The sequence below is a fragment of the Sceloporus undulatus genome, chromosome 2, assembly GCF_019175285.1.
Source record: "Sceloporus undulatus isolate JIND9_A2432 ecotype Alabama chromosome 2, SceUnd_v1.1, whole genome shotgun sequence".
In the NCBI taxonomy this organism is placed as follows: domain Eukaryota; kingdom Metazoa; phylum Chordata; class Lepidosauria; order Squamata; family Phrynosomatidae; genus Sceloporus; species Sceloporus undulatus.
Genome location: NC_056523.1, coordinates 149,331,765 through 149,359,723, shown reverse-complemented (window position 1 = coordinate 149,359,723; position 27,959 = coordinate 149,331,765). Strand labels below are relative to the sequence as shown.

General features: G+C 40.5%; 1 protein-coding gene across 2 annotated transcripts; it reads left to right on the top strand.

The window, feature by feature from the left end:
* Positions 1-32: 32 nt before the first annotated feature.
* DNAI2 (dynein axonemal intermediate chain 2) lies at positions 33-27,959 on the top strand. Of its 2 annotated transcripts, none has more exons than XM_042447385.1 (14): positions 33-54; positions 4,919-5,109; positions 6,053-6,214; positions 6,360-6,481; positions 8,296-8,438; positions 10,835-10,948; positions 14,666-14,805; positions 15,097-15,219; positions 17,905-18,128; positions 20,784-20,919; positions 21,822-21,968; positions 23,394-23,627; positions 25,444-25,485; positions 27,817-27,959. In XM_042447385.1, the coding sequence occupies exons 2-14, from the start codon at positions 4,927-4,929 to the stop codon at positions 27,853-27,855; spliced, it is 1,809 nt and encodes a 602-aa protein (XP_042303319.1). In that variant the 5' UTR covers positions 33-54; positions 4,919-4,926; the 3' UTR covers positions 27,856-27,959. The 2 variants fall into 2 exon arrangements, with proteins under 2 accessions (XP_042303319.1, XP_042303318.1); XM_042447384.1 differs by lacking the exon at positions 33-54 and adding an exon at positions 327-775.

The following is a 27,959-nucleotide window of genomic DNA, read 5'->3' as shown; positions in this document are numbered from 1 at the left end:
CTAGGAGACGAGGAGACGCTACGCCAATCCGCGGCAGGCAGCTCCCCCGCTGAGGTAGGGAAGGGGGGGGGACAAAGAGGGACTGAGGAGCTTTGAAGAAGCCAGCACCTGCCCCCTCCTCTCTCCTCCTCCACCCCCCCCAGACTGACTGAGGGGCTCAGAGAGAGAGAGGGGCTCCCCCTCTCCCTCGCCAGCCTCCCTCTTCCTTCCTTCCTTCCTTCCTTCGTTCTGGCTTTCTTCCTTCCCTCCTTTTCTTCATTCTTTGCTACTTTCTGTCTTCGTTCCTTCCTTCCTTTTCTTCCTTCCTTCCAGTTCCTTCCTTCCTTCCTTCCTCCATTCCATCTGGAGTTCAGTCCCTGGCCAGAGTGGTGCCCAGGGGTCACAGCCTGGCTGTCCTCTACCCCAGATGTGGGTGTGTGGCTGGGGGCTAATTGGGGCCTCTCTGAGCAGAGACGGGATGGCAACTCTGCACATGCTCAGGGGCACTCGGCCTTATTGAGTTTCCGTATGTTCCAAGGCTGATCTCTCTCTCTCTCTCTGATGCTGAAGTGACAAGGATCCAAAACTCTCAAGACTTTTCTGACTTACAGTTACCCTAATCTTGGCAAGGTTTGTTCAGCGGGGGTTTGCCATGGCCATCCTCTGAGGCTGAGAGAGTGTGACTTCCCCAAGGTCGCCCATTGGGTTTCCTTGGCCAAACTAGGATTCGAACTCTGCTCTCCAGAGTCATAGTCCAGCCCTCAAAGCGCTCTTTTACGCTGTCTGTCCTGCCTAGGTAAGCCTTGGCTCAAATTCTGCCTCCTCCACTCCATTGATCTCTCTTTCACCTCCATTTTCTCTGAATTTCTTTTCTCCACTTTTATTCTCTTCACTCCTTTTGGACAATATAAGTGCTTTAATTTGTCATGTACATTTTTAGGCATTTGATGAATTACATTGTCTACTCTTGTTGCAGTTTATTATCTGTGTAGAGCATTGTGTGCCTTCAAGTCATTTCTGACTTATGGCAGCCTTAAGGCAAACCTCTCAGTATTTTCTTGGCAAGATTTGTTCAGAGGGGGTTTGCCTTTGCCTTCCTCTGAGGCTGAGAGAGTGTGACTTGCCCAAAGTCACCCCAGTGGGTTTCCACAGCCGAGCTGGGATTTGAACCCTGTAACTATTTGCCAGAACAACTTAACTGAACTTCCGTAGACTGAAGCAGTCTATTTCTGAATACCTAGTACTGGCAGTAATAACAGAGCAGGACTTTTGCATTCATCCAGTTCTTGTGATACATTGCAGGGACCTAGCCGTGTTAGTCTGTAAAATCAGTATGCAAAAGGATCTTGTGGCACCTTTGAGACTCACTAAAAGAAAGAAGTTGACAGCATGAGCTTTTGTAGACTTCAGTCTGCTTCCTCAGATGCATTTGGTGGAGTGGATAGCCAGGGACAGACCTATACAAGTAATTTGTGTGTGGGAATGTCAATTCATATTCAAAATCCTGTGTGTAGGGAAATGAAGGGGCAAGTCCAGTTTTCATTATGGCCAATGGTAGTTGTTGGACAAAGGAGCTTCATTTCCATACACACAGGATTTTGAATTCAAATTGACATTCTCACACGCCAATGACTTTGTGTGCCTGGCGTTCCACTCCACCAAATATGCCTCTGAGGAAGTAGACTGAAGTCCACAAAAGCTCATGCTGCCAACTTCTTTCTTTCAGTTAGTCTCAAAGGTGCTACAAGACCTGTTCCTGTGCGTTTCCCAGACTCATCTATCTGGCAGGTCTCTCTTTGAAAACAGGCTACAGGGCTACTTGGACACTTAACCTGAACCACTGTGACAGTCAGTTTGATTATAGATAAGTGATGTGTTATAAATATTTTCACTCCTGATCACACACCCCATGCTCCCTCCAACTATTTTTCCTTTTGTAACCCACATGCGTTCTCCCTTCTGCTTAAATGTGAGCTGTGGAGCTTTTCATTCTTCACTTGTTGATGAATGACTACATCTTCTTCCTCACTATTGACCAGACTGGCAGAGGATGATGGAAACTGGAGTCCAATAATATTTGGAGAACCACTGGTTCCCTAGCCTGGAATTTACCTTCTTTGTGACTTGGGTCTTATTTCAACTACCATTGGCCCTCTACATTTGCAGCTTTGACTTTTGCAGATTTGATTATTCATGAATTTGATTGATATGTCCTCTCTAGGTCCTCCAGCGCAATTCTGCCAGAAGCTGACCATAGAGTCTCACTGGAGGACCTAAAGTTTCCTAGAGAAAACACCTTTCTAGCCATTTGTAGGTCCTCCAGTGCAACTCTATGGTCAACACCTGCCAGATGTTGGCCATAGAGCTGTAATGGAGGACCTAGAGATTCCCAGAGATGTTCTCTCAAGTTAAAAAACATAGATGTTTATTTGCCCCCCCCCCTCATTTTCACATGGGTCCTGGGCCCCTAACCCTAGCGATTGTGGAAGGTCTACTGGACAGAATGTTCTTTTTCCTTTGTCTGTTCATTTAGTTTTTAATTTGGGGGAAGGCCAGGGATATTTTTAGTTCCACATGTTATAGCTATACGTAGTTAAAGCTGTGTCTCTCTTACTTTTAAGTTAGGACAAAAACAAACAAGTGCTACAAGCCTGCGGCCTGCAAACTGGCCTTTTCCTTCAAATCAGTATTTGCAGCTTGCCACCCCATCCTATTTTATGCTGAGTCTAAGCTGTCACTACACACACTTCAGATACTCAGGCTTCAAGGCTGCAGCAATAACTCAAAACATAATTGGGGTGGTTCTGATTTCTTTGAGGTGCAGAAGCTCCCTTTTGTGGCTCCCCAAATCTTTTCTGTGGTTCTCTGCTTCATTTACCACCAGTTCCCAGTTCTTCTGCCCTCCATTTCCCATATTTCAACCCACAGTTTACTCGTCTTTTTCCTTCAGCCCCCTCATATCACTGTTTGTTTTTGATCAGCTGGGGTTTCTAGTCTTTGGCTTGCCTCATATAATTTATCCTTGTGCAGTGCCTGTGTTAGACGCCAATCCTACCAAACCATCCCTTTTCACAGGAACTCATTTGTAAAAATGTGTTGCTCTGGATGCTGGAATGGCCAGTGTTAATAATATTAAGTGTCTATGCTTTTTGCATTTAACTTCCATCTGAGTTCATTGTCTGTGATCTGAACCTGTCCCACTGACCATATTGTTGTTGTATGCCTCAAAGTCATTTTTGACTCATGGCAATCAGTTACAGTTGATACACTGAGGAAGTTTTGTTGGACAGTAGAAAAGGTGACATATACAGTAGTTTGGATTGCAATCTGTTCTGGATAGTTTTGCATTTTCTCTTAAACACCAGGGGTGTATCTGCACTGTAGAAATAATGCCATTTGATATCACTTTGTAAGTGCTGTAGCTCCATCCTATGGAATCCTAACATTTGTAGTTTTACAAGGTCTTTAGCTTTTCCTGCCAAAGAGTGCTGGTGCCTCACAAAATTGCAAATCCCAATATTCTATAGGATGGTGCTATAGCAGTTACAGTGCTTCTAAACTACTGTACATTAGTTCTACAGTGTAAATGCATAAGTGGTGTGCAGTTTGAGGGTTCTCTTTGACCTGCCATTATTCTTAGAAGGCCAGGTAGCTGCTGTGGCCAAGAGTGTCTTTGCCCAGCTTCATTTGCTGCATCCCTTGCTAGGGAGGCCAGACTTGTAATGTGACTGCACTAGCTTCCAGGCTACTTCCAAATTCACTTCAAGGTGTTAGTTTTGACCTATAAAGCCTTAAACAGCTTGAGTTCAGGATATGTGAAAGACTGTTTCCTCCCATATGAGCCTGCCTCAAATTTGGGTTCCTCAGAGGAGTCCCAATTGCATGACCCATCAGCTATAGAGGTTAGACAGGTGAGTACATAACACGAGGCTTTCTTTGTCGCAAGGGAGGTCAGGCTGGCTCCATCCCATTTGAGCCTCTGCAGCCTTTGGTCTTAAAAAACCAGGGTGGCCTTTCTGATTGTTTTAATTGTATATTTTTAAATACAATTTATTATTTTGAAAAAGTTACTTTAGACTATTTTTTAGTCTGAAGGTAATCTACCTGTCCTTTTTTGGGGGGAGGGGGGTTGCAGACATTGCCTTGGAAGCCTTGATGGGCTTTGAGGCAATAAACAAATACTTAAATAAATGCATGCTTACATACATGCCTCTTAACTTATGACAACCCATGATTTTCAAGAATATTAGAGGGTTTCAGTCACTTTGGCTACTGCTGTTCTGCCACTTTTCCTTCATGATGGAATCTGTCAAGCTCAAGAAAGGCTTGTGCAGCTGCTACCATAGTCCATAATTACTCAACAGTGCTGTGTTTTCTACAAAGACTTTTCCAGAACATGAAGCAAGGATGGGAATCTTGCATCACTCTTCATCACTGATATCATAGTTACTGTTCAATTAGTGTCTGTAACATTTATGTAACCACACTCCCCATAGAATTTTCCAAAGTAATTTGAGTCCCAATCTGAGTGGAAGAAGCAGTTTTTTTCCAGTAACAAAACACTGTAGTTTGGATAAACAATAGGAAAATACAAAATCCACATAATAGAAATGCTGTGTTGGATAACGATGTTTATGTGATGTAGTGACTGTTTCATGGGTTTAAGAAAGAAAGAAAGAAAGATCAGTGCAGTGCAATCACTTCACAGGTATATTGATCTCCCTTCATTATCTACTCATCAGTTAATTATCGCTGACTGCTCCAGTCCTTGCAATGTGCTGCTTAAATCAGACTTGCCCTCCTCCCAAGCTGGCTACCTGTCTTCCTGTTTCACTAAGTGACATCTTGTGGCTTGTGTAATTCATGCACTGTTAAAAATGATAACAATTCAGAAGTTATGCCAGAAGTGCTATATCAGTTTTTTCTTTTCTGTTTGAAGTGAGCACCATGGAGATAGTCTATGTTTACGTGAAGAAGCGCAGTGAGTTTGGAAGACAATGCAACTTTTCCGACCGGATGGCTGAAGTCAATGTGGACATTCAACCAGATCCAGTTCTAGCTATGAATTTTATTGAAAGGGATCCCATTGACACTGGAGTGCAGTGTGCCAGTGACATGTCAGAGCATGAGGTAGAGTGCTTGATTTTGAAACATGACTTTCTGCCTTGCATTACTTTTCTGCTTAGGGTGGGGTTATTACAACAGCCATTGTTATTTCTAGTTTAAGTACACAGACTGAAGAAGGGACAACACTGGTGTTATGTCACTTGAATTTGAGTATTCCTTATCTGAAATGCTTGGGAACAGAAGTGTTTTGGATTTTGGATTTTTTCAGATTTTGGAATATGGGCATATGCATAATGAGATATCTTGGAGACAGGACTTAAGTCTAAACATGAAAACCATTTGTTTCATATACATGTTATACACATAGCTTGGAGGTAATTTTATACACAATATTTTTAATTATTTTGTGCATGAAACAAAGTTTGGTTTAGAAAGCAAGGATGTCACGATCTCAGCCACCCATGTAGACAGTTTTGGATTCTGGAGAATTTCAGATTTCTTCATAAGAGATAACAACTTCTGTCTGAATCCTATTATGATGTTTGAGAGTGTGGCTCTCTCTATATTACTGCTATTAATATTACTACTATTATTATCGTCGTCATCCTACCATTCCCCCAAAACTGGGACTACATATCCTGCCTAATCATTAAGACCTGTCCAGGAAAGAGCATTCCTCTGTGTCATACAGTTGTGAGTAGTTCACAACCTGGACATAGAGGATAAGTTTTTCTTTTCTGTAGCCCTCCCCATCCCTGTTCAGGGTATGCTCTCCCCTTGAAAGTCTGACTAGCACCAAGACTGCCCTTATTTTAATGCCATGTTGCAACCTATGTATTCACCTAAGCACTTGGGACCTCATGAGATTATGGCCTGGATTCTGAGCTATCAGATTACAAGTGTTATTTTGCTTTATTTTACATTGATTTATGGATGAGTTAGAAATATTTTAATAAATAATATTTTAAAAAACTGGAAGCAGATTAATGATTTTTCTTTACATTAGGTGAACACAGAAAGGTTTGAAATGGAAACTCGTGGCATTAACCATTTGGAAGGTGGCTGGCCTAAAGATGTCAACCCACTGGAAATGGAGCAGACCATTCGTTTCCGGAAGAAAGTTGAGAAGGATGAGAATTATATCAATGTCATTACGCAGCTTGGCAGTGTAAGTTCCCTTGGATCCACCCTATTTGTGCAGCAGCCTATGTCAAAGTTTGGCTGCCAGTTTTCCTTGTTTCCTTTTTTCCCCATAACACTCCAGAGTTTGTTCTCTAGCCATCTATTGATTGATTCCATGGGTGATTTTGTAGTTGATGGATCACTGCATCAAACAGAATAATGCTATCAACATCTACGAGGAGTACTTTGAGGAAGAAGAGATGGCAGGAGTTACCGATGAGCCTCCATCAGCTAAAACAATCAGTGTTTTCAGGTAATTCTTTAGTACCTAGTAGCCTCTGTGTTTTCAGGATTGCCTTGTAATCCAGTCTGAGATAATCTTTGGTTTGGCTATAATGGATTTTACTGTTAGTGGCTGATATAGTGCATCAGAAGTAAACATAGCTACAGCAGCTGTTCAAAAAGATATCATGAGCATTACTAGTCCAAAATAATCTACATGGCTTTGAAAACAGAGGTCCGAAACAGATGGCCCTGAAGGGGCAGCTTCATGCCATCCCTTTCAACGTCAGATTGGGGCCGCGGCAACTACATGCCACGGACCCAGTCCTGCTATTTACTAGCTCAAAAAGATGTGGCAAAACGCCCCCTTTTTTTGAGCCAGCAAAAGGTCACCCTTTTTGCCACCGCCAGATCACTGCAATGCTGTTCACCATCTGGTCAGGCGGGTGGCATGACACCAGCTTGGGGGCAGCATCAGGGCCTGTGTCACCAAACCCCCATGTTCCCACACTGCCTCCAAGCCAGCCTATTTTGTTGGTGTGTTTTGCTCCAAAGACTGCCTTTTCTATTTTGGCTTGCATTTTCTTTTCTATAAAGCTGTTAATTGAAAGTCCTTGAAAATGATCCATATCAATATAATCCTCTAGGATTGAGTGTGGAATTCAGAGACATAGCTGTGTCAGTCTGGAAAATCATTATGCAAATGAATCTTATAGCACATTTGAGACTTAGGACTGGAGCAGACTGGCATGAAAGAACTGCCTGCGTGCGCTCTGTCCAGAAGCATGTCCAAACTCTGCTGACCACATAGCCCACTCCGAAGTTGGGCTATGTTCAGAGGGGCCAACTGGCACTTCCAGGAGCTGCATTGTCCTGGCTTCTTTTTGCTCCAGTCTGAAGGACCACGGACAGATGCCGCTTCAGGATGCTTTGGAGGCATGCATCGTGTAATCGGCATGTCTCTAAAGCAGCTGGAAGCTGCTTCTTTCTGCCTGTGTGTGTGTTTTGCCCTAAAGTGTCAAAAGTGCTACAATATCCCTTGACATACAGGATTGGATGTGGTTATCATAATCAGTTTTTCTCCTAACATTTCTCCTATTTTAATTACTCAGAGCTGAGTTTCATTTTACCACTAAATAGATGGAAAACATTCAGGGGGACGGGAAAGGCAAAGGTAGCAGGTGGAGGGACAGGGTCCTTAGTCTTCCCAGCCATTACTATACCAGTTCAACTCACAGGAGATGGAACAGATTTTTTTCTCCAGAAATCAAATTGAATTCTCATTACAGTCTCCCATTAAGTTTTCTGTTTGAGTATGCTGAGACACTGAAAGCTTTGGTGATTTTGAGTATTGCCTTTTCTTATACAAATTTATTTATTGTATTTATTTTGTGTGAAGAGAAGACTGGTCTGTTTGCACTGTAAAACGCAGAAAAGGACATTGCTGAAAGATGAAAGCATAATGAACAGTGAGCCAGATGGACCAATTTATTGGACTATAACTCCTAAAAACTCCCAGCCAATATGACTTCTGGCTATGCTGGCTAGAGGACTGTGAGAATTACAGTCCAAACAGGTCACTTTTCCAAACTCTGGTCTTGGTGTGTTTGATGAAGTAAGACAGAATGCAATTACTGATCAAGTAATAGTTATGACTTTTGAAATAATTAGTTTGAGGTGGAAAATCGAAAATGTTCATACAGTTTTTCCGCTTGTGCCCCAGTAAAGGATTCCTCTAGGCCTTCTTCATGGTACTCATTATTATAACAGATGCATATAAAAATTATGGCAGAGGCTACAGCACATTAGCCAATGAATACCACTTTCTTTTGATTTATCTGAAAGGGACCCAAACGTGATCAAAAGAACAGCCACCCATCTCTCCTGGCACCCTGACAGAAGCCGAAAGCTGGCGGTAGCTTATTCTTGCCTGGAATTCCAGCGGAGTTCAAAAGACATGAGCTATGATTCACACATTTGGGATCTTGGTAAGAGGAGAAAAGGGCAGGCATTTCAGCTTTTGTTTGAATTTTCCTAGCCTGAGCTATGGTGCCTACTGCTCCATCACCTGACTCATCTCAATCATTCTGTTTTGCTATTATGTCCATTTTGCATGATGTATGGAAGCAGGAAGTTTCCCTGATCCTAATTTTCCCTGATTCTATTTGCCATCTTACCTGTTAGCCTCTTCCTCTGTGACCAATTTCCTGGCAGAAAGCCTTTTTTTAAGAAAGAAAGAAAGAAAGAAAGAAAGAAACCTGCTAAGAGGCCAGTAGCCTGCATATCCATTCTGTCTGTTCCTTTGCAGCTGGCATAGAAATGTGACCTATTAATGTTCTAACCAACGGTCTCCCCCCCCCTCCTTTTTTTTTTTTTTATTTATTTTTTTTTTTTTTGCAGGTTAGTAACTTTTGTGGATTCATTCTCAAATGTTATATAATGTAGCTCCTGGGGTAGATTGACATTACCACACAAGCCCTATTCTCACTGCAATGTCAGTTAATAAAAATAGAAACTTAGCAGTTTTAGAATAGCCATTATTACATGCCTTGTTGATCACACAACTGGGGCTACTTCTTCCATCATGTTCTCTTAAATGAAGGCATTCATCCTTCTTGGAAATAGCAAGAGGTAGGATGGGAAAGAGGAAGAGAAGGAGACACTGACACCATGTGACTGCCAATATCACAACTGCCCCAGCAGTGACATTTTGAACCTGGGGACTATCATGACTGTGAGTTCATTGACAGGTTTCCCCCATTACTGAAAAGGGACACCCTAACTGTGCTTTGGGGACACAGCAGCTATAGGTCAGATGCATTGTCATGTGATAAGTATCACCAAAGGTGTTTTTTTCTGGCTGTAATCACAGTTCAAAAGTTACAATTTCTGGTAATCTCTGTGATACAAATTGTACCTCCCACTGTTTTGTTCTGCAATTCTCTGTACCTGTACTTTTGAGTTTGCTCTCATCTTCCAACATTTTTTGGAGCAGAGGCTATTAAAAAGGTAAAAGCCTCTGCCCTCCCTTCCAAAAAACTGGGGGGGAAATCAGAAAGAAATCTTCTGAGGTTTTTCTCCCAATGAGATTGGAAGGGTAAATGTCTGGAAAAAAGTTAAATATGAAATATTTTATTTTAGATCAAAGTATAACATATCTACAGCAAGAAATTTATATATTGCCACTTGGCTTTTATTTCTCCAAGATTATTTCTGGCACATGTAAGACCAGATATTGGAAAGTAACTTTCAGATGTTGTAGAATAAAGATAATCTATTTGGTCCAGGAATGCAGTCTGGGATTCTGTTGAGTGTATCCCTCCTGCAACATGCTGGCATACCCTTTGTGTGACACACCATTACTTCCCCTTGCTTCTTACCTGCTTTAAATCCTTCTGAGTCTGTACCACATGAAAGAAGCCAGCTTGAAAAACACACTTCATCAAGACATACTGACACATGAAAGGCAGAAAAAAAATTTTCAATTCAAGCAAACATTCAGTTTTTAAAATAAATTCCATGAGGATGATAAAATGAAGGCACAAAAGAAAATGATGATGCAAAAATGAGACTAATAAATATAGTTTCATGAAATAAGATGAATACTTAAGGCTGCATCTTTCTGCACTGCAGAAATAATAGTTTGTTGTGGCACCAGAGCTCTCTGACAGAGAAGGCTAAGTGCTTCACAAAACTACTTGGGTTCTTTTCCATACACCTTTTTTCTTAGCTGTTTTTTTCTTTCTTTCCTGAAAATGAATGCTTTTTCTATTTTCCTGACACCATGGAGGAACATAAGTTCAGAATCCACAGTAACTTTGTATTTCCTCCCTTTGGTTGTCTGTTTTAGCTTTTTGACAGTTTATGAGCACCAGGCAAAACCCAAGAGATGCTAGATTTCTTAGAGTGTAGCATGTTGTAATTCAGTTGTTAACCAGAATAAATAACAACTTAAAATATATATATAATATAATTGTAGTTATTGTCTGAATAAACTATTTTTATATCCCCAAAGTTAATATGAACCAGGTTATATATAATGCCTTTATGTTTTAAAATAACAAGTGGTTGCATTTCTGCAATTTCTACCCTAATTTCTGTAGTTGTTTTTTTCTGGAAAAGCTGCCAAAAAAATCCCACATAGATTCAAAGTTTCCAGAGGCTATACATCTCCAGATATCATTGCTGATGGCAGATAGAACAATATGCTGTTATGATATTGTTTTCTTCATGATTTAAATGGATAATAGGACAGAGTTGGTGGTCTTTCTTTTGTAATAAAACTGATTACTCTTCCAGTTTTCATATTACAATTGGAAGCTCTATACCAGGCATGTTTTCTTCTTCTTCTGTAGCAATTCGTATGTATTTTTTAATTTTTTAGAAATCCCCAACAAACCAGAAATGGTTATCCGACCCACATCACCTCTTGTCTGCTTAGAATACAACCCCAAGGACTCGCACATCTTGATTGGGGGATGCTACAATGGACAGATTGGTAAGGAAAGTACCTAATACAAGCAAAGCAAAGATAATGAATGGAGAGCACTGATTCTGTCTGTCAATTTCTACTCTTGATTGGCTCTAGTCTGTCATTGTTGAACCCGTCTTGACTATGGGAGTGCTGAAATTGAAAGAGAACGATGGGTTACATGACCATAGCATGCACTTTCAAATAGCTAACATGCCTTTTTAAAATACATTTTTTTAATTGTCTTACTCTTTGATGTACACTGCTGTGATCGCTGGAATAGCGGTATAGAAATAAAATTTTATTATTATTATTATTATTATTATTATTATTAAATTACACCTATTCGAGATAGAAGGAGCTTCATTGTGTGATAGTGATACATATCTTGTTTCAAAATTTAATATTTTCAACTTCATAAATTGTTTAATTGTTTTTTAAATCTTATATCTATACTTTTAATGCTTTTGTATTGTTTTTAATTTGTATTGTTTTAAACATGTTAGCTGCCTTGAATCCCTATATTGGGAGAAAGGCAGGATATAAATAAATAAAATAGTAATAATAATTTTGAAGCGGAAGTGTGGAGAACAAATCACTGTGATCTCTCATGCTTGTAGACCATTGTGTGCAGATGAAACTTTGCCTCCTGATTCTTCGCAGGTGTTCCACAGCCAACTTGAATAAACAGCTTGTCTTTGTAGTAGGAAGAACAGTTCCAAAGAAAACAGGAAGCAAAGCTCTAACTGCACACACATTTCTTTCCCATGCCTTTCTTTTAGGATGTGGCTGCCACTGCTGGAAACAAAAAACTGGCTAACTCACTTTGTTCATCCCTTGTGTTCCTACGTGTCCCACAGATATCCTTGGCAGGCTGTACTCTCCATAGGACTTAAGCTTACCTTTCTGTGCAAATAGCATTGCTTACCAATATGCTGATTTTCTTTTCTCAGACCTCAGCCTTTTGAGGCAGAGTCTTTCCAAGGAGACAGTGTGAACGAGTATATTTTTGTGGCAATTTCTAGTATTATTTTTGTAGAAACAATTCTGTGCTGGGATTCCTGTTCTTCAACAGTGGGGAAGCTCTTTCAGGCTGAGGGATTGATGCAATTTTGGGAAGTACTTGGAGGCATGTTTTACTAAGGACTTTATCACACTAGCCTGCTGTCCCATCACAATCATGTTAATTTAAGAATGGAAGCATACTTGTTTGGCATAATTTTACCACACTTTCCGCCACAATAGTGCTTTGCAATCCTTGTTTATGTGATCTGTTTTCTGTAGTGCCAAATGCCACCTTCCAGGGGGAAGGGTGGGAATGAGCAACCACAGCTGCCAACTACCTCCCAAAGCCACCTACTGGGTGAATGTGCACAAGCAGCTGGATTTGGGAAAGTACTGGCAGCTGCAGTCTCTGAAAGAGGGAGAGGGAGCAATGAACAGAATCACGCCCAATCACACCACATGACTGCCTGAGAAGTGGAACTGCAGTGGAAGGAACCTATGGCACAAAGACAGTAATGGAATGTCAACATGATTAAGAGCACATTGACGGGTTTTTCCCATCAGTGAAAAGATACATTGCAGTAATGAATGGAATGCAGACAGGAGGAGGACAGACATGACATCATGTGATAAGTACTAGTCAAAGCTTTTGTCCTGTTAAAATTTCACTTTTAAAAGTGGTAAAGTCCTTAATTTAAAGCACTTGGTGCCAACAACAAATGAAGTATTCGGAGAGGCTTTCGGACCTTTTAGAAGGCGAAAAAATTCATATAGAAGCATGGAAAGCAGCAAATAGTGGTGGAATGGAGAAGGGGATGTAGTTTCCTGAGGAACTCCAGAGGTTGGAGTAGGACCCTTGAAGAACCATATACATCTCCAAGGCTTGAATTTGCCCCCACATTTGCTATTCAGATAGGAACAACAAGATGTGTCTCTGCTGCCGTGAAGTGTTACTTCAAAATTGCCTAGCCTCATTATTCCCCCCCCCCCATTTGATTAACAAGAATGTGTCTTTGTCCTAAGTGATCCACAAAGCCCCCCATTTGCGAGCTCCATTTATGATCCTATTACTTTTTTATTCTCCTGTGCCCTTTGATGTAATTACACTGCCTTTTATTGTTTCGGTTGCCATTTTCAGCAGCAATCAGATATGACAGGGTATAAGTTAGAGGGACGTTATCAGGCACTCCTTAGATGATGGAAGAGAGAGTAGATTTCACTTTGTCCTTCACAAGCCTCCCCAGGCATGCAGTAATGGCCCACTGAATTGCATTCTGTCACTTCCAATTGTTTAATTATAACTGAGCTGTAGATGGTGAAACCAATTCCATGCTGCGTCTGCAAAAACCAGCCCTTCTTCCTCTTTTTTTAAGAGATGAGGACCTCCATAATACAAATCTTTTAAAATGGACCAGTATTTATGTGGGCCTAAGGGATACTGCACATGGCTGAAACACATAGCAAATTTCTATTTTTGCTGCAAACCGTGACTGGTATTTTTTCCCCCTGTAGAAAGACAACAAGTAAATCCAAATAATAATAATTTCAATTATCATTTAGGGTAAGTTAATCTCAAGAGAGTTATTTGTATTTATCTGATCGATGGATACCCATCTTACCCCCTAAAAATAATAAAAATAAAAATAATGAAGCAAATAGAATTATGGCACGCGAAAGAGCTCCTGAAGAAAAGGTAACAATTGGTTTATTCGCTTCAACGAGAGAAGCTCAGATATGTATCCCTTGTAATAAGGATATGTACTGCTATGTTCTTTTTCCAACTGTAAGTGACACTGTGCGCAGTCAGGGGTAGTCAGCTGTGTTGCCATTCTAGACTGTTCTTTACACTAATGCTGTTATTTTGTTAGGCATCCACTTTGATCTGGGTTTTAAAACAAAATATTGATGACCTCCCCACCACCTTATGGAGAGTGCCACAGGACTGTATGGACTTGACCTGCCCCGGCTGCTAGTGTGCACAGTGGGCACACTCCTGTCATCTTCATATTTGGTCAGCATAGGAATTGGTCCAACACACATAATGATGTACCCTCATACAGCTCCTGTTTGGAATAGCATAGTCATTGATAGTATGACATCCTCTTCACATGTTGTTCTATATATGCATAAGGCAAAATATATGACTCCTGCATGGGTCTGAATGAGAGGAGTCATGCCCCTCACCATACATGTTTTTTCAGTATGCATTAGAGAAGGGATCACCTGAACCCTTCCTGTGTCACTGGCACAAGTAAGGAAAATACTTCCTGACAAATAAGAGTGGTCAGTATGATACTTTACCTGACCTTTTTTTTTTTTTTTTGGACTGGAAATGAAATCAAATGCTATGTAGGCTAGGTTGTATTCTCAATATTTAGAGCACTAGTTTCTGATTAATTAAGAGGATTTTATTTACTTATATTTAGGAGCACAAGATATCCATATTTTGGGGATGGATATTGTCCTGGAAAGTGGTTTTCTTATGCATTTCTACCCATAGAATCTGACATATTGAATAACACAGGCATTTACATTCCTAGATTCTGAGGAATGTAACAGGCCAAATAAAATAAATTTCTTAACCTTGATTTTGAGAAACAGTGACAGAGGAGCATTAGGAGCTTTTTTTAATGTGGAAGACTGACAGCATGTAGTGGTGAAAGCAGACATGAGCTGAAGGAAAGAGGAAGCTATAAAAATATTGAGAGTGCTTATTAGCTGTGTTTCTCTCTCCCTCAGCTTACTGGGACACCCGAAAGGGAGGTCTGCCAGTGGAACTGACCACTGTGGAACTTGGTCATCGGGATCCAGTGTACAATGTGATCTGGCTGCAGTCAAAAACTGGAACTGATTGCTTCTCTGGCTCCACAGATGGACAGGTAAAGAACTGAGCAAGATGAACATGTAATTGTACAGTTTGTCTTAACTATTGCTGACCTAATAGTTAATGTTGACATAATACTATATACTTTGTATAGTACAAGTGGTGAACAGCTACACCAAACCTATGGAAGAGAGGTGAGAACCTGAGACCTCCAGATGTTGCTGGACTGCAAGTGCTATGAGTCCCAACATAGTGGCCAGGGATGATGCTGACGTCTGAAGCCACCCATAATTTGGGCCAGAAAAGAATAGGAAAAAATAGTAGTAATATGCATTACTGTTTTTAGGTTTTGTGGTGGGACATTCGTAAGTTATCAGAGCCCACAGAGACACTGGTGATGGATATCAGCAGGAAAGGAATCTTGGAAAACGCTTTAGGAGCAATTACCCTGGAATTTGAACCAACGATGGTGAGTGTTTTCTGGATACAGTCTTGCCTGCAAGCTTTAGGACAGACTTTGCAACATGGTTTATCTTTTTCCACCTCTTAGGCTTACAATTCTAATGAAAATCTTTGGGTTTCAAAGCAACAGCCTTTATAATAACTGTAGGAGGAAGAACATGGTGGGTCAAGACTAAAATACCAAAAGAGATGTGTATAAAATAACAAATTATGAAATCAAGACAGATTTCATATCAAGCATTGGGCAGAGTTTCTTCTTTATATACATACAGAAATTCCACAACATTCAATGTAAAAACTCTACACTAGTATTCCAATAGCCTTGAAATGTGACAAGGAATTTGGAGCAGTATAGGGAAACAGGATTTTAAGTAATGGAAAACAGCAGCAAGACTGCTAAGTATGAGGAAAGACAGTGGTGGCGCTGTGGTTAAATGCCTTTACTGCAGCCACTCATTCACAAACCATAAGGTTGCGAGTTGAATAACAGCAAAAGGTCTCAAGCTTGACTCAGGCTTGCAGCAGTATATAAATGAAGCTGTTTGTTTTTTGTTTTTGATATTTTCCAGTCTCTTACTGTCATTGATATCTGAATAGACACGTTGGAGTACATGCCCTGAAACATGTTTGAATATGGAGACTATGCCAGTTTTTTTAGACCAGTGCTCCTTAAGCAATCTGATGTGGGGAACCAGCAGGGAATGGCACTACAGCTGTTCCTTTCTTTCTTGGTAACTCCATGAAAACCGGCAACCAATAGTTTGTGGACCAGCATCAGTCCATGGACCACCAGCTTGAGTAGCATTGCCTTAGACCAGTGATTCCCAAACATTGGTCCTCCATGTGTTTTGCACTTCAACTCCCAGAAGCCCCAGCCAGTTTGGTCAACAGTCAGGAATTCTGGGAGATGAAGTCCAAAACATCTGGAGAACTAAGGTTTGGAAATCACTGCTTTAGACTTTAGCTTCCAGTATGTATTGGAAGAGATCACAATTGTTGGAGGATCATACTGCCAGACTGAACTATTTGTATTAGTGGATAATCACTTTCCACTTTCAAAATGAAAGAATGTGTTTTCAAAATGCCTGGTATAGTAAACACATACTAGAAAATACAATGAAATGGATATGTGAAATTTGTCATCCTAAGCTGAATACAAACCATGGTCATTCAAATTCAGATGAGCAGCCCTGAATTTAGCAGAGATTTCAACTCCCTCTGGTCCTCTGAGTAGGACCCAAATTTAGTTGAGCTACAAAGATGCTTTGAGGTATTATTTCACTTGAAGTTAAGACTCTCCCTTCAAGCACAACTGCATGTAACCAACTTCTTTCTTTCAGTTAGTCTCCAAAGTGCTACAAGATCTATTTTCATACTGTATGTACTGTAATATTACCCAGCTTTCATTCTTATTATGAAGCCTGCGGGTTCTATTGTCACACTATTACTATTGCAAGTGCTACCACTAGGTCTTCTTCCTCTTCTCATTCCTGTCCTCTTGGAGGCTACACAGTATCATGGCTAAACTGTTTTTGGTCACTTGTGCTTTGCAAATTAGAACACTGAGAAATCACACAACACTTAAATAATAAAGTACTGCTCACCTCCATATTAGAGAGAATGTATTTTCAAACATTGTGTTAAATCTTCTAGTCATAAAATGGTTGCTACCTTGATCAGGTTACAGGAAATCATCTGCAGCTTGTTAGGGACCTAATCTATCTAGCCAGTAGGGACTGAATCTTGATAAGCATCCTTATCTCTTTGTTACATGGCCAAGCAAGCTCCTAATCACTGAGGCTGCAGATTTTTTGAGAGCCAGTGGGGAAGCTAAATTGATAAGTACATCACACACACAAACACACATATATACACTATTGCCACCATACAAGCCTAACTTGAAAGGTCTGAAAAGAAATTGAGTTCACTGAGCCTGAAGATTATGATTCTTTCCTTAACTGTAAAAATACTGTTTTCCATACCATCCCTCATAGTCTCTATGCTAGGTGTGAATCATCTTTTTTGTGCTGTTTGTATGATGAGTTGTCTGATTAAGGTCTACAGCAGTGGTGGAGAAACCTCACCCCCACCCCTATGGCTAATGGTATGGGATTGTGGGGACTGTAGTCCAAAATATTTGGAAGGCCAAAGAACCCCACTCTAGGTCTAAAGTCAATATGTAGACCACCATTTAAATCAAGATTCAGGATCAGTTCAGGACTCTGAAGTACTCTGCTGCTTCAGAGCTGGCATGTCATGATCTCAGTCCTAGTGTTCACTGGGTGCATGTACACTATAGAAATACAGTAATGCCATTTGGCACCACTTTAAGTGCTGTATCTTCATTCTATGGAATCCTGAGATTTATAGTTTTATAAAATCTTTATCTTTCTCTGCCAAAAAGTGCTGGCACCTCATAAAACTACACATCCCAGAATTCTGTAGGATGGAGTTGTGGTAGTTAAAATGGTATCAAACTGCATTATTTCTACAGTGTAGTTGTACTCACTGTGAATTTTACAGTAGCAACAGACATACAGCATCATTTCCCCTTTTAGTTTGTGCACACCATGGGCACCAAATGGCCTTGCAGATGTAGTTAGGATGTCCCTTCATGAAGCTTTTCTTTGTCCTGTGAAAAAAATGTTCCAGCATACTTGAGTAACAGTGGTATTCTGTTGGGTTTCCACAGCCAACCAAGTTCATGGTGGGAACAGAGCAAGGCATAGTGATTTCTTGCAACCGCAAAGCCAAGACTCCTGCTGAGAAAATTGTCTGCACATTCAGTGGGCACCATGGACCCATCTATTCCCTTTCTAGGAATCCTTTTTATCCCAAGAACTTTTTGACAGTGGGGGACTGGACTGCTCGCATCTGGTCAGAAGAAAGCAGAGAATCCTCAATCATGTGGACTAAGTAGGTAACACATTCTTTTAATATTTGATGATGGTGGTGATTTAAATAACATACACAGACTATTGATGTCTGTATACCAGAATATGCCTTTTGTAGTGACTATCAGAAGTAAAGAAGCTTCAGTGCTGCCAGCACTCCAATCCCTGTTTTGTGTTGAGATTTGTTTAATACAACTTAAGTATATCAACATAGCAATTGGTCTGTGGATCTAAGAATACAACATGCTTGCTCTTATTCTTTTCCCATTTTATTGTCATTTTGACTCACTTTTGTTATATAGTTTGGACAGATTAGATGCTTTCTAACCAAATGAACATACTGCAGCCAAATGCTAAATCAATAGAAGAGACCTGCTTGTCTGTATACAGTATAACATTCAAGGCAAATGTGTGTGCAGGCATGTGCCTTCGAGTTGCCTTTTGATATGCAGCACCCCCGTGAATTTCATTGGGTGTTCCTAGACAAGGAATACTCAGAGGTGATTTTTCCAGTTCCTTCCTCTGAGATACAGCCTACTGCACCTGATATTCATTGTCCATCTCCCATCCAAGGACTGACCAGCTCTGACCCTGGTTCAGACAGGATCAAATGAGCCTGCTAGTGGTGCTTCCTTCCTTCAGCCTTCTTGCTCCCAATCCATGTTCCTGTCCACAAAAAGCCTTGGAGCACAGCCTAAAATTGCTATAAAATCAAGCCCCCTGCTTGAACTAGAGAGGGCTGCAGGAAGAGCAGACAGTAGAAACAGTTAGCAGGTTATACTGAGGAAGGACTCTAACTTGGTGCATACTGACGGTCCAATATTCAATCCAGGGCTACAAAATGGTACTGTTTGAAACCCTGGAGAGTCACTGCTTATCACTGTTGAGCAAGATGGAACCATTTGTCTGATTTGGTATACTATAGAGCAACAGCGCTAAAGACTAATCCTACCTAAGAAGCTCAGAATCCAACCACCAGAGTCCCTGACCCAGTAAGGGAATCTCCTCATTCCGAAGGACATTATCACACCAGCCTTGCGTCTCAGAGCAATCACATTATGAATGGAGATAAGAACATACTGCATTGACAGCATTTCTTATCACACCTTTCTTCTTTCATGCATCTGCACTACTTTCAAATCACAAACACACACACACACACACACACCAGATGTAATATGCCTCTTCACTTCAGTTCTGGCGTTGCAGCAGTCAGTGCCATGTGGGAGCCTGATTCTCCTCTCTCCTCATCCCACTCACCATTCCAAAGCAGCCTAACTCCATGTCTGCTGGTTTATTTATTTTTAATGTTGCTGTGTTTGCATGATTATGGCAAAAATTATTTACATTTTTTTTGTTTTGCTGTAAGTACACAAACATTGTTTTGTTGTTTTTGTGTTCCTTCAAGCCATTTATGACTTATGGCAACCCTAAGGCAAACCTATCATGGGGATTTCTTGGCAAGATTTGTTCACATGAGGTTTGCCATTGTCTTTCCTTGACAAATTTCAAAAAATGAAAGGTACAAAGTTAGCCTGCTTTGAAATAGTGAGTGAGAGGGGGATAGTGGAGGAGAATCAGGCCCTTTCCTGCCCAGTGACTGTTGTAATGGTGGCATTGAAGTGAAGAGGCTTTTTGCACCCATGTAGCTGCACTATAAAAGCAACAATGAAAGCTATTGATGAGTTTTGCCCATCAATGAAAAGGTGTGCTATAGTAAAGAGTGGAATACAAGGCAGCAGCAGAACAGACACAGCATCATGTACCAGCCAAAGATACCTTTAAAATTTTGGCCTCTTGTGGTAAAGTCCCAAGAATCAGCCAGTGCTTGCAGTCATGGGGGAATGGACAGAAGGTGCAGAGCCAGACTTTCTCCTCTGGGCTGGCAAGCACCAGTTAAGCTGGAGGAGCAGAAGGTGGAATGAAGTGAAACTGTGTTCATGGACAAAGTGCTGGGTGGAAAGGTCCCATCTAGTTAGGAACTCAGCGACTTTAGGAGTAAGGCCACACCACCTATAAATAAATTTGGCCTACAGTGGGTTGCAGAATGGCAAATACAGTCTGCCACCCCTATATCCAGTCTCCAGTTAGAGTGCATCTTAATGGTGGCTACCCAGATGCCCGAAAGCAGTTTAAATCTTTTTTTTTTTTTAATGTTCTGTCAGTTAAGCCATCAATTAATTCATGAAAGCATGCCTAGTTTGTGTTGAATTTCTGGCAATATAGAATCTTGATGTTTAGCAAAAGTTAGAGGGACATGGCACAGCAATAAGGAAGGCTGTGACTGTATATGCTGGCTCCCAAAAGACACAAGTAAGGGGTGGGTATTTGTATCACAAAAGGTAGGAAATCCATAATTTCATCTTCTCTTCTGATATGATGGATAGACATCCATCTCTGACCCCTTCTTTAAAAATCTGCTTTGTGCAAAAAAGTACTTTAGTAGGAAGCATACACAGCAAGTAGCAACCCTTCTTGATGGAATCTTTGGAGGAGGGAAGCAGCTACATTAAATGTATAAATGTATATATGTGAATGTTTATTTCTAAAATAAATGTATACATGTATATATATATGGGCATTTATTTTCTCAAAATCTGTACTGCTCTTGGGCAAAACACCCACAAAGCAGCATGTGTAGCAAAATTAAAACTACAAAATTTTGTGTTTTCTGCAGATATCATATGTCCTACCTCACAGATGGATGCTGGAGCACCACTCGGCCAGCTGTCTTCTTCACCACCAAAATGGATGGAACTCTTGATGTCTGGGACTTCCTCTTCAAACAGAATGACCCTACACTCAACTTGAAGGTTACTGCAGGGTGCCCACTGCTATTAGGTTTATGTATTCTAATCTTTTTGTTCTGAGGCTTCTAGTCTCATGGTTGTTTTTCTGCTTGACATTTACACATTTAGAAATACTATTGGTTGAGTTGCTTTTCCTGAACTCTGCAATAACTTTTAACCATCAAATTGGCTTTCTCTAACTTCATAGCCTACAGATGAATGTCACTACAACTCCCAGGGTGCCAACCAGTATGGCAAGTGTCCATGCTGGTTGGAGAGGTGAGTTGTTGTGTGATATCTCTGGAAGAAATCAAATTGTAGAAGGCTGTAGTGAATAGATTTGTGTGTTTTTACCTAATGGTAGGTAGCAAATAGTAGGTTGCCTACTGTGAGTCACTTCTGGGGGAAATGTGTGTGCATGGCCATGTTTGAAAATAATAATAATAATAATAATAATAATAATAATAATAATAATAATAATAATTATTATTATTTATGTTTCCCCGCCTCTCCCAAAGGATCGAAGCAGGGTTACAGACTATTATTAAAATGGTACAAGCCCTTATTTTGTTGTGGTTACAAGTGTTCAAAAGTCTCTGTCTGAAGCATAATCTAATACACATCCTCTAGATTCTAGAAACATACTGATTTACAAATGCATTTCTTATATGGAGATTATCTCTGTTTAAACAAAATATGTTAGGAAACCATCAGATGGAATGGGGGAATGGGGAAGGCACAAGAATAAAATCCTGAAAGACAGCTATTCTGCTGTCAATAATTTTCTGAGACACTGGACTTCATGTGACCCCCAGCCCCCAGACCTTGACAAGATTTGGAAGTTCTGGGCTTGGCTTGGTTTCTTTAAACCTACACGCACATACAAACACAATTTTCTGTCCTGAACTGGGTCTGTCTCCCAACAGGTCTGTGACGAGCCTCTCTTCAGCCTGCGCTTACAAGACAATGGGCGTTTTATTGGCTGTGGCTCCAAGCTGGGCACAGTGACGCTATTAGAATTCTCCTCTGGCCTCTGCACCTTGCAACGGAACGAGAAGAACCTGACCTCAGCAGTAAGCATTTCTTGCTTGTGGGAGACAGATTGTAGCTCGAGGGGGATGCATTTCCCTTCAAGAGCAGAGGGGTGGTAGTGAGCAGGGAAGTGAGCTCAGGTTCTTTCTAGACTTATTCTTCACTTGCAATCCATGTCTAGCTTCAGTTCCAACATAGCTTTCTGCTCATTTTCCCCTCTGCCACAAACATTAGGCCCCCATATAGCTTTATTTATTTATCTTATTTGCATCCCATCTCTGTGCAGGGATTGTGATTGTTATTGTGAGCCTTCAAGTCATTTCTGACTTATGGTGACCTTAAAGCCAACCTATCTTAGGGTTTGTTTGTTTTTGCCTCCCTCTGGAGCTATGAGAGTGTGACTTGCCCAAGGTCACCCAATGGGTTTCTGTAGCCAAGTGGAGATTCGAGCTTTGTTTTCCAGAGTCATAATCCAATGCTCAAACTGCTACATCATGTTGAGATAATTTATTTATCAATATAAAGAGATACATTCAGGGATACCAAGGATATATGGAATTATCACTTTTTCCCTTAAAGCTCTTTCAGGTTGGTTTATTTGAAAGGTATAGGGACCATATCATAGGGATACATTCAATAGAGTCAACCCACCAGTGAAATGGACTCCTCTGACTAAACACATTTCTCCCATTATAGCATGCCATGTTTCCTCTGATCTCCTTCAGGAGGTTGGAAAACCTTCTAAATAGAACTGATGGGCTGAAAGGGACAGGAAGGGAAGGCGAAGCCCCACTACATTAGCAAAAATCTACTTGCATGGCATTGGGTGGAATCCATGGCTTAGCAGAAAGTAAGGACTCCTTTCATACTGCACAGTTATAGCAGTTAACTGCTATGGCTGCATCCTGGGAATTCTGACATTTCTGATTTGATGGTGCCTTAGATGTCTCTGTAGCAAAGAAGTCTAAATATCTCACCAACATATACATCCCAGGATTCCATAGAATGGAACCATGGCAGTTGAGGTGGTATGAAAGTACTGTAATTATGTAGTGTGAAAGGGGAGTCCAGGTCTCTCCTCTCTGGAGTCTGGTTGAGATGTTCAAAAAGAGTGAAACGTAAGTCTACCCCATATGTACATACCAGTCCTTATCTGCACCAGGAATTTAAATGAAGATACAATACAGCTCTTCCTCAGTGTTCTGGCCATTTAGAACCCTGGACTGGGAAGTGTCAACCCTGCTTTGCATTCTCCTTTTAACTAGATTTTCTGAGAATATAATGACTGCTGGAGTACTGAAAATGTAGGAAAACATAGAAAGTGGGGATAGGGCCATTGCAGTCTTGTTACCAGCAAGATTTCTCAGATGGGTTGCCTGGTATCTCACCCCAAGGAACAGAGGAAGACATGGATTAGAGGTAATTCAGTTTGGCCCTTTTGAACTGTAACCATCCCTGCATCTCAGATGTTTGAGCGAGAGACCAAGCGAGAGAAAATTCTGGAGGCTCGGCACCGTGAAATGCGTCTCAAGGAAAAAACAAAGGCTGAGGGAAAGGACGATGAAGTCAAAGAAGACGTGGAGGAGGAGAAGCCTGAAGAGACGCTGGAACGTGTACAGAAGGAGTTCTTTGAAGTGATTGAAGGAGAACTGAGGCGCAGAGAGAGAGCACGGACCAAGTTGAAATCTATTGCAGGCCAGGTAACAGTAACATTGAGAAGGAAGGGTCTGAGGTAAGGGAGATTCAATTCTAGGCATGGTCTCCTGGATGGAAGAAACAATGATGTTCAGTACAACAAAAGATATGGGAGGTGGAGTTATCTCAAAACATCAGCTAGGTATTATTTAAATAAATGTAATTAGTCCAATCAAGGTTGGAAGAAGGAAAAGAGAGTTTCTCAAGACACAATGTTGTATGGTCACTACACATTTCTCTGAAACAAAACTTCTTAGACTATTTGATGTGGGGGACTGGCAGGTGTTTTCCCCAATGTACCAGGGGTTGTCACCACATTTATGCCCATTCACTACAATTGTTTTTTCTTTCCTGGGAACTTGCTGTGGACATTGGCTCATGGACCAGCACTGGTCAACAGGTGACCACTTTGAATCACTCTTAAATCTGCAGTGAATGGACATAACATTTGCTCAGTAACATTCTAGTGGCAGTTTTTCTACTCAGTGTAATAAGCCTTTGGTAGCAGAGGAGTAACCTAACTATGCTTAGGGTTGCAAACCACAGAGTCATTTTTGTAGCATTCATTTGGGAGGTTAAATAGTAGATTGATTATTCAATCATTAAAAACAGTTATGTTTTGCTTAGGGTGGCAACCAAAGAAGTGTACTCACATCTATAATATCTCAGATGTTAATATGAAATGATATTCCAAATGTTAATATTGTCACCAAAATGTAGACATTATTTGTACAGCAATATTAAAACAATCAGGAGATTCCAAAGCTAGGAAAACAGCTGACATAAAACCAAAGAGAGAATAGAAGACAAACCAATGCCAGACCAAAAAATTTCAACAACACCAGTTAACACAATTGAAACCATGAACATCTCAAAAGCTTAGGAGAACGAGCCGCAAAAAGCAGCAATGATTGCCTTAAGGAAACATAATTTGGTTGGGAATTCTGCCATCATTGTGAGGGAAAGGCAGCCAAAGAAAGAGAAGGCCATAACTGTGTTAGCTCTCTGCCTGATGTAAAAAGGTAAAAACCTGGAGAAGGGTTTCTGAGGATGATTTGCTCTTTGGAGCAAGTTGATGTGACAGGAAAAAGTTCTGTTCCAGGCCTACTCCAGACCACTTCATACATTTGAAACAAGCACCAAAACATATCACAGAGCAGATGGGGTGGGGTGGGTTGGAAATGTTAACATTTGTGGATTACAGCTCCAGGTATTTCCCTAACAGCATGGCCACTCAAAACAATAGCAGCAGCATTGCCAAGCGCTGCCTCAGAATATGGAACTTATTGATTTCTTTCACCAATATGCAAGCATAATTTGTCCTCATGTATTTATTTATTTTGGGTTGGTTGATTAGTTTTTAAGCGTTTGTGCCTAGCCTTTAAAAAAAATCTCCCCCCATGGCTTTGATGCCATAAAAACAAGACAACGGTTAAAACACAATGAAACAAATGAAAAAACAACAGAAATGGAGCACATTTTCCTACAGAGGGAATTCCTAAATCTGAAGTAGAATCTGATGTTTTAATCAGACTGTAGTTTTCATCATAACTTATTCTGTGATGTAGGTTTATGGGAGCTGCAATCCAGCAAGCCCTGCAGGGCAACAGGTTGCCCAACCCTGATATAGGCAAAGGCTGTCCTTAAATTGTCAGATTGTTTAGGGGTTAAATATCAATATTTGTATGTTATGGACAGAGGTGGGGATTTGGACTACAACTCCCAGAATGCCATGGTCATTTTTGCTCCATCAGTGTGCTATGAATATTCTAATAAGTCTTTCAGGTTACCCCATTCATTACAATGACCTTCATTTTTCAGGACCAAACTGAAGAAGGTGAGGATGAATTAATTCTCCCAAAGGTCAGTATTCCTCTCCCATTCCCAAATATTCTTTCATTTGCAGAGTATCCAAGTAATGACCTTCCTGATATCTTGGATGCTCAAAACAGCCATTGCCTTGTTTTAGAGGATATGTCCATAATCCTTTTGTTAATGGAGTTCATCCTGTGAGCACTTTCCCTGCTGAATTGGCCAAGCAAACTGTATCAATTATTTCTCCTAAAACAGCTGTGCTGGTTTCCAGAAAAATGCCATAATCCATTTTAGGACAATATGTTTATTAGGCAAATCAAAAGGGCAATGCTTTTGAAATCTCCCAATCAATTTGGCAAGGGGTTAGAAAAGCAGGTGTGGGTGTGTGTGGTGTGTGCATGAGTGTGCATGCAGAGAGGACTGACTTCATACCAGTCCTGTTCTCCTACAGTGTGACCTGAGATGGAATGAGACAAAGGGGTCTGCAGGCACTGAAAGGACATTCTAGACCGTAGTGTCCAGCCAGTACCAGTTTTAGGTTTCACCAAGAGTAATCCCTAGGAAGAATGAAAAGAAGCAAGGCAGACAGGTTCAATCCTCCATTCATAAAATACAAAAACATAAAACACAACTTTCAAAAATCTAAAATAAGAGCAACTTGTAATATTCACCAAACCACTTTATACCTAAGGCTTTAATATCACTATGTACTACATCTCAAGAAGTGGGTTTATATCCAAAAACTCAGGTTAAAATAAAAACCAGTTAATCTTAAAGGTTCTTCCACATTCCTTTTTTCTTCCCCTACCTTCCCTTTATTTATCATTCAGTACATAAATACAAAATAGTAGATCTAGGTATTTGCCCCCAAATATTAGGTGTATATCTTGGTCATTTTCCCATGTATTCCATTGTACTGTAACTGAAAGTGATATAAACATATAGAAAAGATTGCTATTTGCCATCAAGTGAACTTCAGTTTATGCTGTGAATGAGAGACCTCTAAGAACCCTAATCATCAATTCCCCTCCTCATGTCTTGGATCTGTGGCTTTCTTCGTTGAATCAATCCACCTGTAATATGAACGTCCCCTTTTCTTATTAGCTTCCTTCCACTTTATCAAGCATTAATACTTTTCCCAGTGAATCATGTTGTCTCATATGTCCAAAGTATAACAGCCTCAGTTTAATCATTTCTAGAGAGAGTCCAGGCTTAAATTGCTTTGACCCATTTATTTGTCTTCTTGACAATCCATGGCACCTACAGAACTCTCCTACAGCACCACTTTTAAATGTGGTGATTTTCTCCTTGTCCACTTTCTTCATTGTCCAGCTTTTACAACCATACATAGAAATTGGAAATATGATCCCATGAATGATTCTCGGTTTGGTATTTAACGATATATCTTTACACTTGAGGAGCTTATCTATAGTAGTCCCAGCATAGCCGCCTTTCCAAGTCTCTTAAGTCTTCTGACTACAGTCTCATTTTGATTAATAACTGAGCCAAGGTATGCAAATTGTTTAACTGTTTGGATGTCCTCCTCATCCACTTTCAAGTTGTATAAATAATCTATGATCATTATTTTTATTTTCTTAATATTTAGTTACTGCTTTTGCAGCTGAAGGGATATTGATCACCACTGTGTGTCCCATTCATCAGGCAAAGTTAACAGACAAGCAAATGGCTGTTTCCTAGTTCTTTCCCACTTTCTGCTCCCCATTGTCCCAGGGTCAAAGGGCATTTACAAAATCATTTGTGAATGGATAGGGACCGTTCATGAAAACTTGTTACCATACAAGTGTGACCAAGTTAGGAGAAAAATGGCCCCTAGTTACCTAAAATAAAGGGATGGAATTGGTGGATCCATGTGGGGTGCATGGCTGCAGCTATGTTGAAGATATACAGTATTTGTAGTGCCTGGCCATATCTACTCTTAGCATTTTCTTATTGCCATACCAGGTTGTACAGTCAAATTACTGCTTAATGCTAAAGTTTAATCTGCTTATTCAGTAAATCAAATTGTAGTGTTCCGGGACTACCATATTGCATAAGTTTATAGGTATCCTTTGCACTATAGATATCGATATCGATATGCATGTTAGTTTCTACACACTGGAGAAGAGGTTAAACAAAAATCATTCTTTTATTGATTCTAGTCCTTTGCATGTGGTCAATGTATGTTTGCTTCCTAACATGGAAAACTCAAACAATGCAAACTCTGTAGTCTGAAGTGCTGTGGTCCAGGAAAGGTTTATAAAATGAACCTCCAGCTTAACAGACATTTTAGCATCTTGGGACTTGTTGTAAGGACTGATTTTGACAAAGGTTCATTGCTAGGGAGAACTTGAAAAATAAATAATTCTACTTTTACTGCAGGAGGAGGAGAAGGAAGAGGAAAAAGAGGAAGAGGAGTGATTGCTAAAGTTGCTACGTGGAATTTACTTTTGGACTTTATCCTCTGTGTTTGTTTTTATTTTTTTAAACAAGAAACAACATCAATAAATGCAGGAACATTTTCA